General features: G+C 51.4%; 1 protein-coding gene and 1 long non-coding RNA gene across 3 annotated transcripts in view; both read right to left on the reverse strand.

The window, feature by feature from the left end:
* Positions 1-9578: 9578 nt before the first annotated feature.
* Positions 9579-11775, reverse strand: Clps (colipase). Of its 2 annotated transcripts, XM_052743857.1 has the most exons (3): positions 11466-11775; positions 10181-10303; positions 9579-9800 (listed from the first exon to the last, which is right to left on the reverse strand). In XM_052743857.1, the coding sequence occupies exons 1-3, from the start codon at positions 11649-11651 to the stop codon at positions 9669-9671; spliced, it is 441 nt and encodes a 146-aa protein (XP_052599817.1). In that variant the 5' UTR covers positions 11652-11775; the 3' UTR covers positions 9579-9668. The 2 variants fall into 2 exon arrangements, with proteins under 2 accessions (XP_052599817.1, XP_052599818.1); XM_052743858.1 differs by lacking the exon at positions 10181-10303.
* A 120-nt stretch (positions 11776-11895) lies between these two features.
* LOC128114015 (uncharacterized) overlaps positions 11896-13107 on the reverse strand; it is a 4997-nt gene continuing 3785 nt past the window's right edge. The window contains exons 2-3 of the long non-coding RNA XR_008219710.1: positions 13039-13107; positions 11896-12565 (exon numbers count right to left, since the gene is read on the reverse strand). The exon at positions 13039-13107 is cut by the window's right edge and continues 88 nt beyond it. This is a non-coding gene — a long non-coding RNA (uncharacterized LOC128114015). The remainder of the gene's footprint in view (positions 12566-13038) is intronic.

Genomic DNA, 13107 nt, shown 5'->3' on the forward strand with positions numbered 1-13107 from the left:
ACTGCTCGACAGTTAACAGTGCTCCTGCTCATCCAGAGGCCCAGAGTTCAGTTCCCAACACCGGGTGGTTCACAAGTACCAGTTGCTCCAACTCCAGTGAATCTACTGCCCTCTTCTGGCACCTTCAGGTACTGCATACAGATGGTGTATATACATATACACACACACACACACACACACACACACACACATATATGGTGGGTGTTCACACACAATACATCTTTTTTTAAAGATGCAGGAATGTGACCAGTGGAGTGGTAAAGGAGCTGGTGCCTTGATTACTCCACTGTATAGACAGAGATACTGAGCTCAGAACAACAGGTCCCAGCCTCAGGTGTCACCCTAGACTTTTCTACTTCAAGAACACCTGAAAAACCCACCTGAACTGGTTTATGTGTTGTGGGAAATTTGTTCATGGTTAGATATGAAATCCAGAGCCAAAGCAGGTCCCAGCCCAGACTCCAGCCAGTCCTGGCTCTCAAGCTGAATTCTTTCCCAGTTGCCTAGCAATGACAGGAGTTCCAGGTGTCACCACATAACGGTGAATTTTGCTGAGCACCATGTTTCCAGGCTGCTGGACCTTTTCTTCTGTCTGGTGGAGGCCAGAGGTGGATTTCCCTGGAGCTGGAGGTGTAGGCAGTTGAGAGGCACCTGATATGGGTGCTGGGAATTGAACTTAGGTTGTCTGCAAGAACAGTGTGAGCTCTCAACTGATGAGTCTTCTCCCCAGCCCATTTTAAAAGAACTTTTTTTTTTTTTTTTTTTTTTTTTTTTGTTTTGTTTTGTTTTTTCGAGACAGGGTTTCTCTGTGTAGCTTTGTGCCTTCCCTGGAACTCACTTGGTAGCCCAGGCTGGCCTCGAACTCACAGAGATCCGCCTGGCTCTGCCTCCCGAGTGCTGGGATTAAAGGCGTGCGCCACCACCGCCCGGCTTAAAAGAACTTTTGAAAAGATTTATTTTTATGTTATGTGTACGAATGTTTCACCTGCATGTATGGCAGAGGGTAACACCTGATGTGGCCTCGGGCCTCTATGCATGCACACATACAAACACATTCTTCCTGCCCATTGCATTACTCTTGAGTTCTCTTTGAGGAGAGTGGCCGGATCTGTCGTGTTGGGAGCTCAGAGTCAGGCCTCTGGCTAATACCCCGGCCACATTAGGAGGATGAAGCTGGGTGTGACGGGTCATGCTGTAATCTCAGCAACCATGGAGACAGAGGCAGGCAGAGGCCAGCCAGGACTAGGTAGTGAAACCCTGACTCAAAACCAGGAAACACACACACACAAAATAATAATTACCCAGGGCCAGCAAGATGGCCCAGTGGGAAAAGGCCTTTGCCATGCAAGCCGGGGGACCCTAGCTCAGTCCCTAGACCCTGCAAGGGGGGGAGAACCAACCCCCCAAGCTGTTCTCTCACGGCACCTTGTGTGCTCTGGAGCCCGCCCTGATAAACACATAAAAGGAATTTTAAAAAATGAAGAATTAGCCGGGCGGTGGTGGCGCACACCTTTAATCCCAGCACTCGGGAGGCAGAGCCAGGCGGATCTCTGTGAGTTCGAGGCCAGCCTGGGCTACCAAGTGAGTTCCAGGAAAGGCGCAAAGCTACACAGAGAAACCCTGTCTCGAAAAAACAAAACAAAACAAAACAAAACAAAACAAAAAAAAAAAAAGAAGAATTACTAAGATGAAACCTCTTCCTTTCTACTGGACTTGACCACAGAAGGAAGTGGGAGCAGTCTGGAACATGCCACACCTTTAGCCAGATAGTCGATTTAAGTTAAATAGGCCAAATTTTTCTTTTTCTTTTTTTTTTTTTTTTGAGACAGGATCTCACTAGGTCATCCTAGTTATTGGCTCTGTAGACCAGGCTGCCCTTGAACTCACAGAGATCCACCAGCCTCTACCTCCTGAGTACCGGCTTTAAAGGCGTGGGCCACCACGCTCAGATCCTTAACCACTCTTGTGACTTGCAACTGAGTAAAGCTGTGTTCTGTCTCGGGCTCAAAAACTTTGCAGACACCCATTTCTTTCTTCTAATCAACGCATTAACCTGTGTGTGCATTATGCGTGTGTGTGCACACGTGTGGAGGTCAAGCCTGCAGGGGTCAGTTCTTGTTTCCCTGCCAATGCGGGTCCTGAAGAATCGAACTCGGGTTGGCAGCAAGCACCTTCACCCAGTGAACCCTCTCCTGCTCCAGAATCTCCCTTTCTGGCTGTACCGATCGCTCACTGGTCGGCTTGCTGCTCTGTGGTCATCAGCCACAGATGTGGAGGCTTCTTTGCACAGGGAGATCCAAGTGCTAACACCTGGAGCTGTGCAGCAAGCCAGATGCCGTGGCGTGTGACTGTAATTCTAGCACTCGGGAGGCTGAGGCAGGAGGATTGCTTTAAGTTCCAGCCTAGGCTAGAGAAGCCTCTTTCTTAAGATGACATCATTACTCATTTAGCTTTTCTTCCACTGTCCCCCCTTGTCCAAGACCACAGAGAGAGTGCCACAAATGTTTCTACCTGGCAGAGGGAGGGAAGCAATGTATCATTTTGGGGGAAAGCAGAAAGCAAACAGTAGCTGTGACACAAAGGAAATCCATCCCTGTTTGTCCAGTGGCCTTCAAACTTCCCCTGTCCCACCGACCCCACATGTAGGAGGGAAGTAAAGCACAGTCTTCCCTAGGTGCTGACCAGAAGTTCACAAAGCCACACAAATTGCAGGTGGTTCTGAGGGATGCTCACCCTGGCCCTCTCAGCCGCCACTTGGTGTCCTGTCTCCCACCAAATGCTCCATTCTGCGACCTCTAAATCTTCCATAGCTTCTGGACATAGCACCATCAGCCTCTAGTAAGGGGGTGGGGGCGCTGTCTTACCCCCCGTCTGTGGGCACCTAGAAAGCAGTTGATTGTCCAATCTCTCCCCTTGCTGGGGCCTGGGAACTATGAGAGATCTGGATTTTCAATTTACTACACAGAGGACAGCCTTGGACTCAGCAGACACTGTGTGAAAACAAACAAACAAACAAACAAACAAACCACCTACCTTTTCTGGGAATGGTGGTGCACGCCTGTAATCTCAGGAGGCGGGGCTCACTTGAACTTCTGATCCTCCTGCCTCACACAGCCAGTGGAATTGAGCTGGGGTTTAAAGTAGATCCTACTGGGGTCTGAGGCTTCCTCTGACAGCGAAATGAGTAAACGAGTGCGTGCCACTCGGGGGGGGGGGGGGGCGCCCACTGTTCTCAAGACACGACTTTCTACACTGTAACATGAAATTCTCCCGGGGCAGTGGCGGCACACGCCTTTAATCCCAGCACTCGGGAGGCAGCGGCAGGCGGATCTCTGTGAGTTCGAGGCCAGCCTAGGCTAGAGCGTGAGTTCCAGGAAAGGCTCCAAAGCTACACAGAGAAACCCTGTTCACCCACTACCACCCCAAAAAAAGATTTAAGAATTCTCTCCCTGGGACGAGATGGGAAGGAATGAAACATCCATCCCCTCCCTCTTCTTAAGGTTCTGTCAAAGCTCCCCCTGGGAACTTTGAGTTTATTGTGCTTACTTACACGGCAGGGGTGAGGGGCTTCTGACAGGGTGGATGACCCCAAAGTAGCCGCTCTGGAAGTCTGCCCCCAACACCTACTCTGGCTTCCCCGTGGCTGCGAAGATGGAGCCCCTTCCCCTAATCTACTCCAGCCGCTCCCTGAGAACTCCCCCTCCAGGCCACGAGCAGTTAGGGCAGAACTGGATACCTTCGGATGGGAGGAGAGGCTGGAAAAATCAGGTGATAGTCACATGACCCGCTGCTACGGCCCTTTTGCATGAACTTCAACCCAGCGCAGTTGAACTCCTGAAAACCGCGGGCGCCCATTGCTTGTTCCTCCGGTCTGTCTCTTCCATTAGCCCAGGACCCAGTGTCCGCTGTTCATGACCTCTCCTCCCGGCCTTTGGTCACATGGTCATGACGTGATAGGGGGCCAGACCTTTAGCTGCACCCTAGATGAGCCCATCCCCCTGGACCACCATGCAACACAACAGCAACAGCTCATTGAGAGTGTACCTGCCCAGCGGGAGGGTGCAACCCTCTTCCGGCTGCCGCTGTCCTAAGGCTGTACTGTCTGGGAGGGCAGGCAGCCTCTGGGGCTGGCAGAGAACGCTGGATCCAGGACATCTTAGACAAACAAAGTCTCTGGTCCTGGGGCTTGGGCTATGGCTGTCACAGAGAACTGGACTTTGCAGCGTAGATGTAACCAACCTTCTTATTAAATAAGAAACACAGAACCAATGCAAAGAAGAAACCCAAGAGGTCAGAGCTAAGAGCTAAAACCTTACCCTTCCTCTTGCAGTGGTCCTACCTCTCCGAACCAGAGCTACCCCTGTGTTAAAGTCTTTATATAGACTTTCGGTTCTGCCTTCTCATTGGTTGTAAACCCAACCACATGACCGCCTCCTCACGGCCTGTCTGTATAGACCTCCAGGTTTTCCATGATTGGTATTGAGATTAAAGGCATGTGTATCCAATAATGGCTATATCCCTGAACACACAGAGATTTACCCAGCTCTGCCTACCAAGTGCTGGGATTACAAGCGTACGCCACCACTGCCCTGCTTTCCTATGGCTTGCTAATAGCTCTGACCTCCGGGCAACTTTATTTATTAACATACAAATAACATTTTAATACAAATAAAATATCACCATAAAATATCCTGCCCTGAGCTCATGAGGCTCCACACACTTTATTGAGCACATACTAGATACAAATTACTTTTCTTGGTGTCCAGAACTGGGGATGAGACAGTAGACCTCACCAGCAGAGTGCCAGTATAATCCACAGTCGAAGTTGATCAAGGCCAGCAGTGAACCTGGGGACCCGGGTTCCAGGTGGAGGGAATGTTGGCTGCAAAGTCAAGGCACAGGCAGAGAAGGAAGCCACAGTGGAGGGGGAGCTGGGGCCAGGAAAGTAAGAGGAAGCAAGTGAACAGAAGAGCTAAAGACCGCTGCCCTCTTGGAGCTGGAATCTATGGGGAGACAGATTCAAAAGGCAAGAAAAGATAAAGATCAGAGAGGTGTGTTATCGGTGAGCAGAGGAAACCAGAGGATGGTCCTTCATAGCTGGGGTCCTCCTCAGCTGGGGTCCACTATAGCTGAGGTCCTCCATAGCTGGGGTCCCCCTTAGCTGGGATCCTCCATAGCTGGGGTCCTCCAACATGGGACTCGAATTTCCATAGTGCCTGATAAAGTTTAAAGAAAAAAAAAAAAAAAGAGGATACGGCTTCTTTGAAGTTTCTGCCCGCTGGCAAGCCCTTGAGCAGCCACTCCATTAAATAGAAACAAACAACTAAGTAAAAATGTCTGCGGCCGATCAAGCATCGGCATTCTAGAGCTCTAGGAAGGTTAAATGCAGTTTCTGGTCAGACAAACCTCTGACTGGCTGAGAGTTTAATGCTTGGTTTCCACGGCTGGAGAAGAGTGTAGAGTCAGCTGAGAAAGCCCCTAAACAGGTTACAATGTGCTTAACAATGTGCATAGGCTTAAGAAAAAGGAAAAGGGTATGATCCTAGAAAGAAAAGAATATGGCACACGTCTTTAATCCCAGCACTAGGGAGGCAGAGGCAGGCAGATCTCTGTGAGTTCGAGGCCAGCCTGGTCTATAGAGTGAGTTCCAATATAGGCACCAAAACTACACAGAGAAACCCTGTCTCAAAAAGTCAAAATAATAATAATAATAATAAAGTCTTTAAAGAGAGAGTAAAAGTAATATAAAAGCAAAAAGCCACTTAAGAAGGGAAATACACAGGGAGTCTGGATCATGTTTGTTATTGTGTTGATTTTGAATTTGGTTGTTGAAAAGCAAAGAACAGCTGCGAAGAGACCTGGAATTGAAAGAGGGACTGTTGAAATAAATCAGCCTATATATTTTAGGAATGCCTTAACTTTTAAGGAGGTGGGGAGGAGGTAAGGAGTGGGAGGAGGGACCACCTTGGCTGTAGAAAGCCCCACTGTCTGATCTTCGGGATGCCAGCTTCGGGAAGTGGTATGCTATGGCACTGTGGCTTTTCTTCCTGCTGTATTCTCAGAGCCTGGCACACAGCAGATATCAATGGAATTATGTTAGGATCCCCTAGAGCTGAAATTACAAATGGTTATGACCATCATGTGTGTCCTGAGACCTGAACCCAGGTCTTCTGGAAGAGCAGCAATCAGACTTAACCACTGAGCCATGTCTCCAGCCCCAGGCAAAATGTTTTTAATACCTTAGGTCACTTGCTATTTTTCTGTCTTCCTGTCACAGAGCCAGTGGGCCAGCCTGACCCAGGACGGGGGTCTTGGAGGGTACTTCACACAAACATGCTTGGGTCTGAAGAGTATATGGAGGGGAGATGTCACTTCTGAGCTTCTCAGTGACACACACAGCATGTGACAATTTACCAGCATATGGTACCTTACAGACCAAAATTACATTTCTCCAAAGATGTCATATAAAAATTACCCGATGTCGGGCTGGAGAGATGGCTCAGAGGTTAAGAGCACTGACTGCTCTTCCAGAGGTCCTGAGTTCAATTCCCAGCAACCACATGGTGGCTCACAACCATCCGTAATGAGATCTGGTGCCCTCTTCTGGCCTGCAGACATACATGCTGTATACATAATAAATAAATAAATCTTTAAAAAAAAAAATTACCCGATGTCATTGGTCATTGGGGACATGCTGATCCGAACTCTGATGGAGTCAGGTATGGTGGCATATCCTATAATCCCAGCCCTCAGGAGCTGAGGCAGGAGGATCTGGAGTTTGGGGGCAGCCTGAACTGCAAAGTGACAAGACCCTGGTGATCGTCAACACTGCATACAAACAAAAACAAAGGAATAAGAAAGATGACAGATTTTAATTCAGAATATAGGAGAGTCAACCATAAGTGTGACCCCAGGAGGCAGCCTGTGTGTGTGTGTGTGTGTGTGTGTGTGTGTGTGTGTGTGTGTGTGTGTGTCTCGGAGAACAACTTCCAGGAGTCAGTTCCTGCCTTCCAACATGGGGGCCCAGGGTTTGAACTCAAGTCATCTCTCTTGGCAACACGCCCCTTTACCCACTGAGCCATCTCACCAGCCCTACATTCTTTTTAGTAATACATCTTCAATATTTACTTTGTATTTTATCCCTTTCTGTTCAGTTCTCAGAGGTCCCATGCGGCCAGCGCTTGGCTCCATACCAGACAGTGTGGGTCCACAGGGCCCAACCCAGGGATTTTCTTTTTATGGGTACATGGCTGCAGACATCCTGTGTTCTGTAGTAAGTTTCTACCACAGAACAGGCTACTCCTGGGACCAGAATGTTAGGTTGGACAGAGTGACAGGGGCATATCTCATGAAGTACCTTTAAATAAAACCATTTTGTTTATTTTATTTTTGAGATAGGGTCTCACTGTGTAGCTCTGGCTGGCCTGGAACTCACTATGTAGATTAGGCTGGCCTTGAACTCAGAGAGAGCCTCCTGCCTCTGCCTCCCAAGTGCTGGGATTAAAAGCGTGTCATACCATGTGAGCACTCATTTATAATGTGGTGGAAGAAGGGCCATACATAAGTGTGGGGGTCAGAGGGCAACTTGAAGGACTTCTCTCCTTCCGCATGTGGGTCCTGGGGATCAAACTCAGGTCCTCAGGCTTCACAGCAAGCACCTGCTGAGCCCTCTTGCCAGCCCAGCCGTTTGTGTGGATTTCAGAACAGGTGACTGCTGGCCTCCAGCCTTGGTTGGAGAAAGAATTGCTTAACAGCCACAGTGACCAGTCACCCCTCTGATTCCACGAAGCCCGGCTCCCTGTGCACTTCTGGACACCAAGGGTATTTTGCTCACATCCTAAAGAGCCCAAAACACTTCGGGCACAGTGGTCAGTCTAGATACATGTAAAAGCACGACTGTGGCTCCCTTTCGAGGCTAAGTGTGGCACCTGCCCCTGCCCTTGACCTGCCTTCACAGAAGAGGCCCTGAAAGCTCTTCGTGTGGGGGCTTTGCCTTCCTTTCCTGATAGGGGAACCCCAGGGTTACTTGAGCATCAGAAAGCCCAGCTCTGGGAGAGGGATCACAAACTGTCAGTCACAGTCATCTAGCCTCCCTTGCAGCTAGAGTTGGTCTGACCCAATTGTGGTCATTGCGATATGAAGAAGAATCTGCCTAGAGCAGTGGGTCTCAACCTCCCTAATGCTGTCACCTTTTAGTACAATTCCTCATGCTGTGGTGACCCCCAACCATAAAATTATTTTCACTGCTACTCCATAACTGTACTTTTACTACTGTTATGAGTCGTAATGTAAATATCTGATATGCAAGGTATCTTCTATTCAACCCTGTGAAATGGTTGTTCGGCCCCCAAAGGTGCCACAACCTACAGGTTGAGAATTGTTGACCTAGAGGGTCTTAGCAAAGACAATGGGAAGGTAGCAAGGAGAGACGTCTCTCCCCATCCCCCTACTGCCCTGCTTCAGAATATGGTGAAAGGGTGTGATGCCAGGAGCGACTGCTAACCCAGCAGACACGTGCCAGGCCTTCCTGTCTCTCCACTTGTGGGGTGGTGAGGTGTAGACGCCCCATTTCGTGAAGCCATATGACTTGGGGCTTTGCAGCTGAATGTGGTCTGAAGGCAGAAGTCATGGGTTCTAGAGGCTTTGTGGGACTGGGGGAGGCGCCTGAGTTTTGACCCCCCACGGTGTGTGTGAATTCCACGCTCCCCCACCCCCCCAGCATCCCAACCCAGGGTCAGTAGCCTCTCCCTGGGCCTTACTGTGTGCTAAGTAACTCATGGGTTTTAAAATTACATTTATTTATTCATTTATCTGTGTGTGTGTGTGTGTGTGTGTGTGTGTGTGTGTGTGTGTGTGTGTCCCCTCATGCACAGTGTCACATGAGTGGAAGTCAGAGGACAGCCTGTAGTTCTCTGCCTTCTACCATGTGCGTCCCTGGGAACAACCCCAAGTTGGCTTGGGGGCAAGTGTCTTCACCCACTGGGTTACCTCACTGGTCCTAATATTTGATGGCTCCTGAGAGAACAGAAATCTACATTAAGGAATAACTTAATTCCTTATGCTTCCCACTCATTTCTCTTAGTGTGGATGTTGAGAAAGGACCGGGAATCCTACAAGGTGGGGGCGGGCTTGTTTGATGCCCGGCACGCTCCTTCAGCTCTCTGAATTCAGTGTCTTTACAGAGACGGTAAGTTCTTCCTCCCAGGGTCACCGAGGGGAGTTCTAAGCCCACTGCAGTTGTTAGTGGCCTGACCCATCAGCACATGAGAGGTGGCAGCTAGCCGTCACCACTGAAAGGAGGGAGAGCCACAACAGGGGACTGTCGTGATCTGACATGGCCCCAGGGACTCCCCGCTGGGGGCCTGTGCTGTCTACACCTGCCTGCCTGCCTCCAGAGGCTCAGGAGAGGAGGGAGGCCTGAGCGGGCTTGCTTCGAAGGACTGGGTGTAGCCCTGCCTATTCACCAGGCCGTCCCTGACCGGAGCTCCACACACCCTTCTGCCCTGGGGGCCCCGGTCCTGGTAGACAAAGGCTTCAGGCAACTTCTGAGTGCACGGCAAGGACAGGCAGAGGTGGGCAAGGTTGCAGGTGCGCTTTAATTGCCAACAGCTGGCTCAGGTGGGACAGATGGAGGAGGAGGAGGGGAGAGGTGGCCTTACTGCATGGGCTCACTCTTTGGAGCGCCCAACATCAAGGCAGATGCCGTAGTTGGTGTTGGTGATGGCGCCGAGGATGGTCTTGTCCCCCTCACAGCTCAGGCCCCGCTCACAGGGACACCTGTAGTAAACCCCGTACACGGTCTGCAGAGATGGGGAGGGGGGCATGGAGTCACAGATGGAACATCTTGGTTATCTTTTGTTCCCTACCCGGCTGTGAACTGGCTGCCTGGCACTTCACAGTGTGTTCCTGACTTGCCTGAGCAGTGGGGGCTGGGATCAGGCCCCCACCAACGCTCTTACTAACTTGATAGCTCAGATGAGCCTCTATTTACCCACCTGTGGAATGGGAGCACACACACACACACACACACACACACACACACACACACACACCACCACCAACAACCCGGGGCCAGTTGTGGTGGTCAAGGGGGATGATGGGGTGGGCTAAGCCTTTAACCCTGTAAACCTCCCTCCTCCCTCCTCAACATTCGGTGTCCCCACACCCCCTGGGCACACACCTTCGGCGAGCACTCGCTGTTCTCCATGGCCTTGTGTGTGCAACGGGCGATGCCCAGGATGGTGTCGTGCTGGCAGCACTTGCTGTTACACTGCATGCTGTTCAAGCAGATCTCACCGTCGTCCTGCAGGGACAACTTGTTGGCCCGAATCCTTCCCCCAGGCCCCCCCTCTAGAGCTCACCCCACCCTACCACAACTCTCATCTGCACCTCCCTTGGTGAGGCACGTGTGAAGGGCTACCCCGGGGTCTGGGGGACACTGTGCTCTGCTCCTGTCGGGACGTAGAAGGTGGCAGAGAAGCTGTCCTGGGCTAGGAGTCCAGGTCTATAGGTCCTACTGTTACTGGCTGCCCCCCTTGGTGCCTTGGTGCTCCCAAAGAAGGGTCTCCCACATTTCCTTCCTTCCTTCCTTTCTTTTTGAGACAGGATCTCACGGCCCAGGCATTTCTAGAATTATGTAGCCCAGGCTAGCCTCAACCTGTGACCCTCTGCCTCAGCCACCCCGGTGGTGGGATTACAGGCAAGCATCACCACGTCTGGCTTCCCCCACTGCTTTGAGGGGCCTGTGAATGCGGAAGTCATCTCTATACTCCACATTTATTGGGCATGCAGGCACTAGCTTTTAATCCCAGCACAGGAGAGGCAGAGGTAGGTGGCTCTCTGTGAGTTCAAGGCTAGCCTGGTCTACAGAGCGAGTTCCAGGAAAACCATTGCTACATAGTGAGATCCTGTCTCAAATAAACTAAAGACGTTACCCTTGTCTGACAGACATCTACATAGGTTCCTGGACCAGCCCACCTCCCAGCCTTCCCCTGGGGCTGCTGGCCACACAGTGCTTGCCCCACTGAGGTGTGGTGGGAAGGCATCATGAGCGCCCTATGAAGCCCTGGGGAAGTGCTCACTTGGCTCTCTACCTCACGGTGAGGGCTAACTGTGCTGACATTCCTCTGGCACTTAGACCGTGTCTGGCACACAGAAAGGTGTCATTGGAGGGCAGAGACTAGGATCATTGTCATGAGCTTTCTTAGAAAGCTGTCAACTTTGAAGTCAGAGGACCTTCCCAGCCAGGGTTCCTGACTTAGGGCTCTGGCTTTGGAGAGAGCATCCTCCCAGTCAGGTGGAGTTGAGAGCAGTCCCTTCACCTCTCCTGGGATGGCCTGGGGAAAGGCTCCTAATACAGCCTGGAACTCAGGGACAGATACCCTGGCTGGTGGCACCAGAGGTCAGGAGCCATGCTTACAAAATCCCCACAGCAAGACTCTGAGAGCTCCCCAGAGACTCCTTACCAGGTTAATGAGAAGTCCCCGGGGTCCGGGAGCTGCATAGGCTACCGCAACCAGGGCCACAAGCAGAAGCACAAGGACCTTCTCCATGGTGTCTGGTACAGCTGGTGTGGGTGGCAGCTGGCAGGTCAGATGGCAGAAGGCAAGAGCCAACTGGGGTGGTGGGCCTTTAAAGGGCCCTATCTGCATGTGACCCGCCTTCTGCACACTGTAGGACCGACCGGCCGGGAACAGTGGGACAGATGTGGCCTGTGTGCTGTGCTGGGGGAGGGTCCTGATAAGATGGCTGGCAGAACTCGTAAGGGCCGTGTGTGTGTGTGTGTGTGTGTGTGTGTGTGTGTGTGTGTGTCTGTGTGTGTGTGTGTGTGTCTGTGTGTGTGTCCACACACAGGAATGTAGGTCATGTTATCACATTGTAGTTAAGACAGTAGACTCTGGGCTGAGTAGCTCAGTGGTAGAGTATTTGCCCACCCGTCACTCACAAATAAAGAAAAAAAGAAAAAAGCAGTGGAGGACCCTGGACAAGTTGCCAGCTGGGTGAGTTAGGTCAACTAACCATCCTGGTCCTGGCTCAGCCTTCTAATCTGTTAGCCAGGGGTAATCGCAAGAGCTGGAAGGGTGGACTGAACGTTAATCTCCATGTGCTCTGTCTGTGTTACTACCAAAGTGCGTTTATATTATATATGGCCATAGGCATAGTGCTCCGAATCGGACTGTTATGTAGGGGCTCTGGAGGTCTGAGCTGGTGACTTGAGCCCCCAGGCAAGGCTAGGGCGAGGCACCAGAGGGACCCGAGGTATTTGTGTCACCCGCCGCTGCGAGCCTGACCAAACTCAGGTGTGAGGGTCAGGCCATGAGTCTGAGACCCTAACCCTTAGACTTTCCTTCCATGCTCGTGGGGGATTCCAGAGTCAACCCTGGCTAGGGTGCGTGTATTCTCTGATGGGCAACCCTCTGCCCTGTCCCAGGAGCTGCCTCACGAGGACATCACAGCTCTGCAGGACTCCAGGAACTCAGTACCTGCGGGTGCAGCATGCCCATCCTCCATCCCAGCTCCCAGGAGGACCTTGAGTTCAGGGCAGCCCGAGCCGTGTAGCAAGATCCTATATTTAAAACAAAAACCTGAAATTAATAGGCCCCCTGAGATAAGGTTTTCAGTCACCCCATCCTCTACCCAAGGTCACGTACAAGCCAGAGTACTCCTACTCCTGTCTGGAAACGAGGAGGTCTCTGAGCCTGGCGGTGCAGGCTGGGAAGGGTCCAGCTGTCGGAGTGTGCTCAGGTGTGCAAACAGAGAGGCCTTCCCTGAAGGTCGGTGCCACGAGCACCCCCATGCCCAGGAGGTGGAAAGCTGCCCCCAGGGCCCCAGGTTGGGGTGCTTCTGGTCACAGCTTTGATCTTGACCAGCTTGGCTTCAAATATCAGCTCTTAGAAAGCCGTGACCTTGGGCGAGCCATTGAAACTGGGTAAACTCTCTGAGCCTGTTGCATTCTGGGGCCAGAACTCAGGTCACCAGCTGGAGGAACCAACCAAGAGACCCTCAACACCTAGGAACATACACAGAGGGAACACTGACCAGGGAACGTCATCTTCTCCCTTTCAGAGACTTGTGTTCGAAGCCACCTACGCCTGATCCATTCTTGTC

This window comes from Peromyscus californicus, unplaced genomic scaffold (assembly GCF_007827085.1).
Source record: "Peromyscus californicus insignis strain IS unplaced genomic scaffold, ASM782708v3 Scaffold_19__1_contigs__length_69161282, whole genome shotgun sequence".
NCBI lineage: Eukaryota > Metazoa > Chordata > Mammalia > Rodentia > Cricetidae > Peromyscus > Peromyscus californicus.

Bases quoted from the DNA above. Each gene is read 5' to 3' on its own strand.
- Clps (XM_052743857.1), bottom strand. From the start codon at position 11,651: ATGCAGATAGGGCCCTTTAAAGGCCCACCACCCCAGTTGGCTCTTGCC. The intron at 10,304-11,465 runs GTAAGGAGTCTC...TTGTCCCTGCAG, and splicing joins GGGGACTTCTCATTAACCTG to GACGACGGTGAGATCTGCTT. The intron at 9,801-10,180 runs GTGTGTGCCCAG...CCATCTCTGCAG, and splicing joins ACAGCGAGTGCTCGCCGAAG to ACCGTGTACGGGGTTTACTA.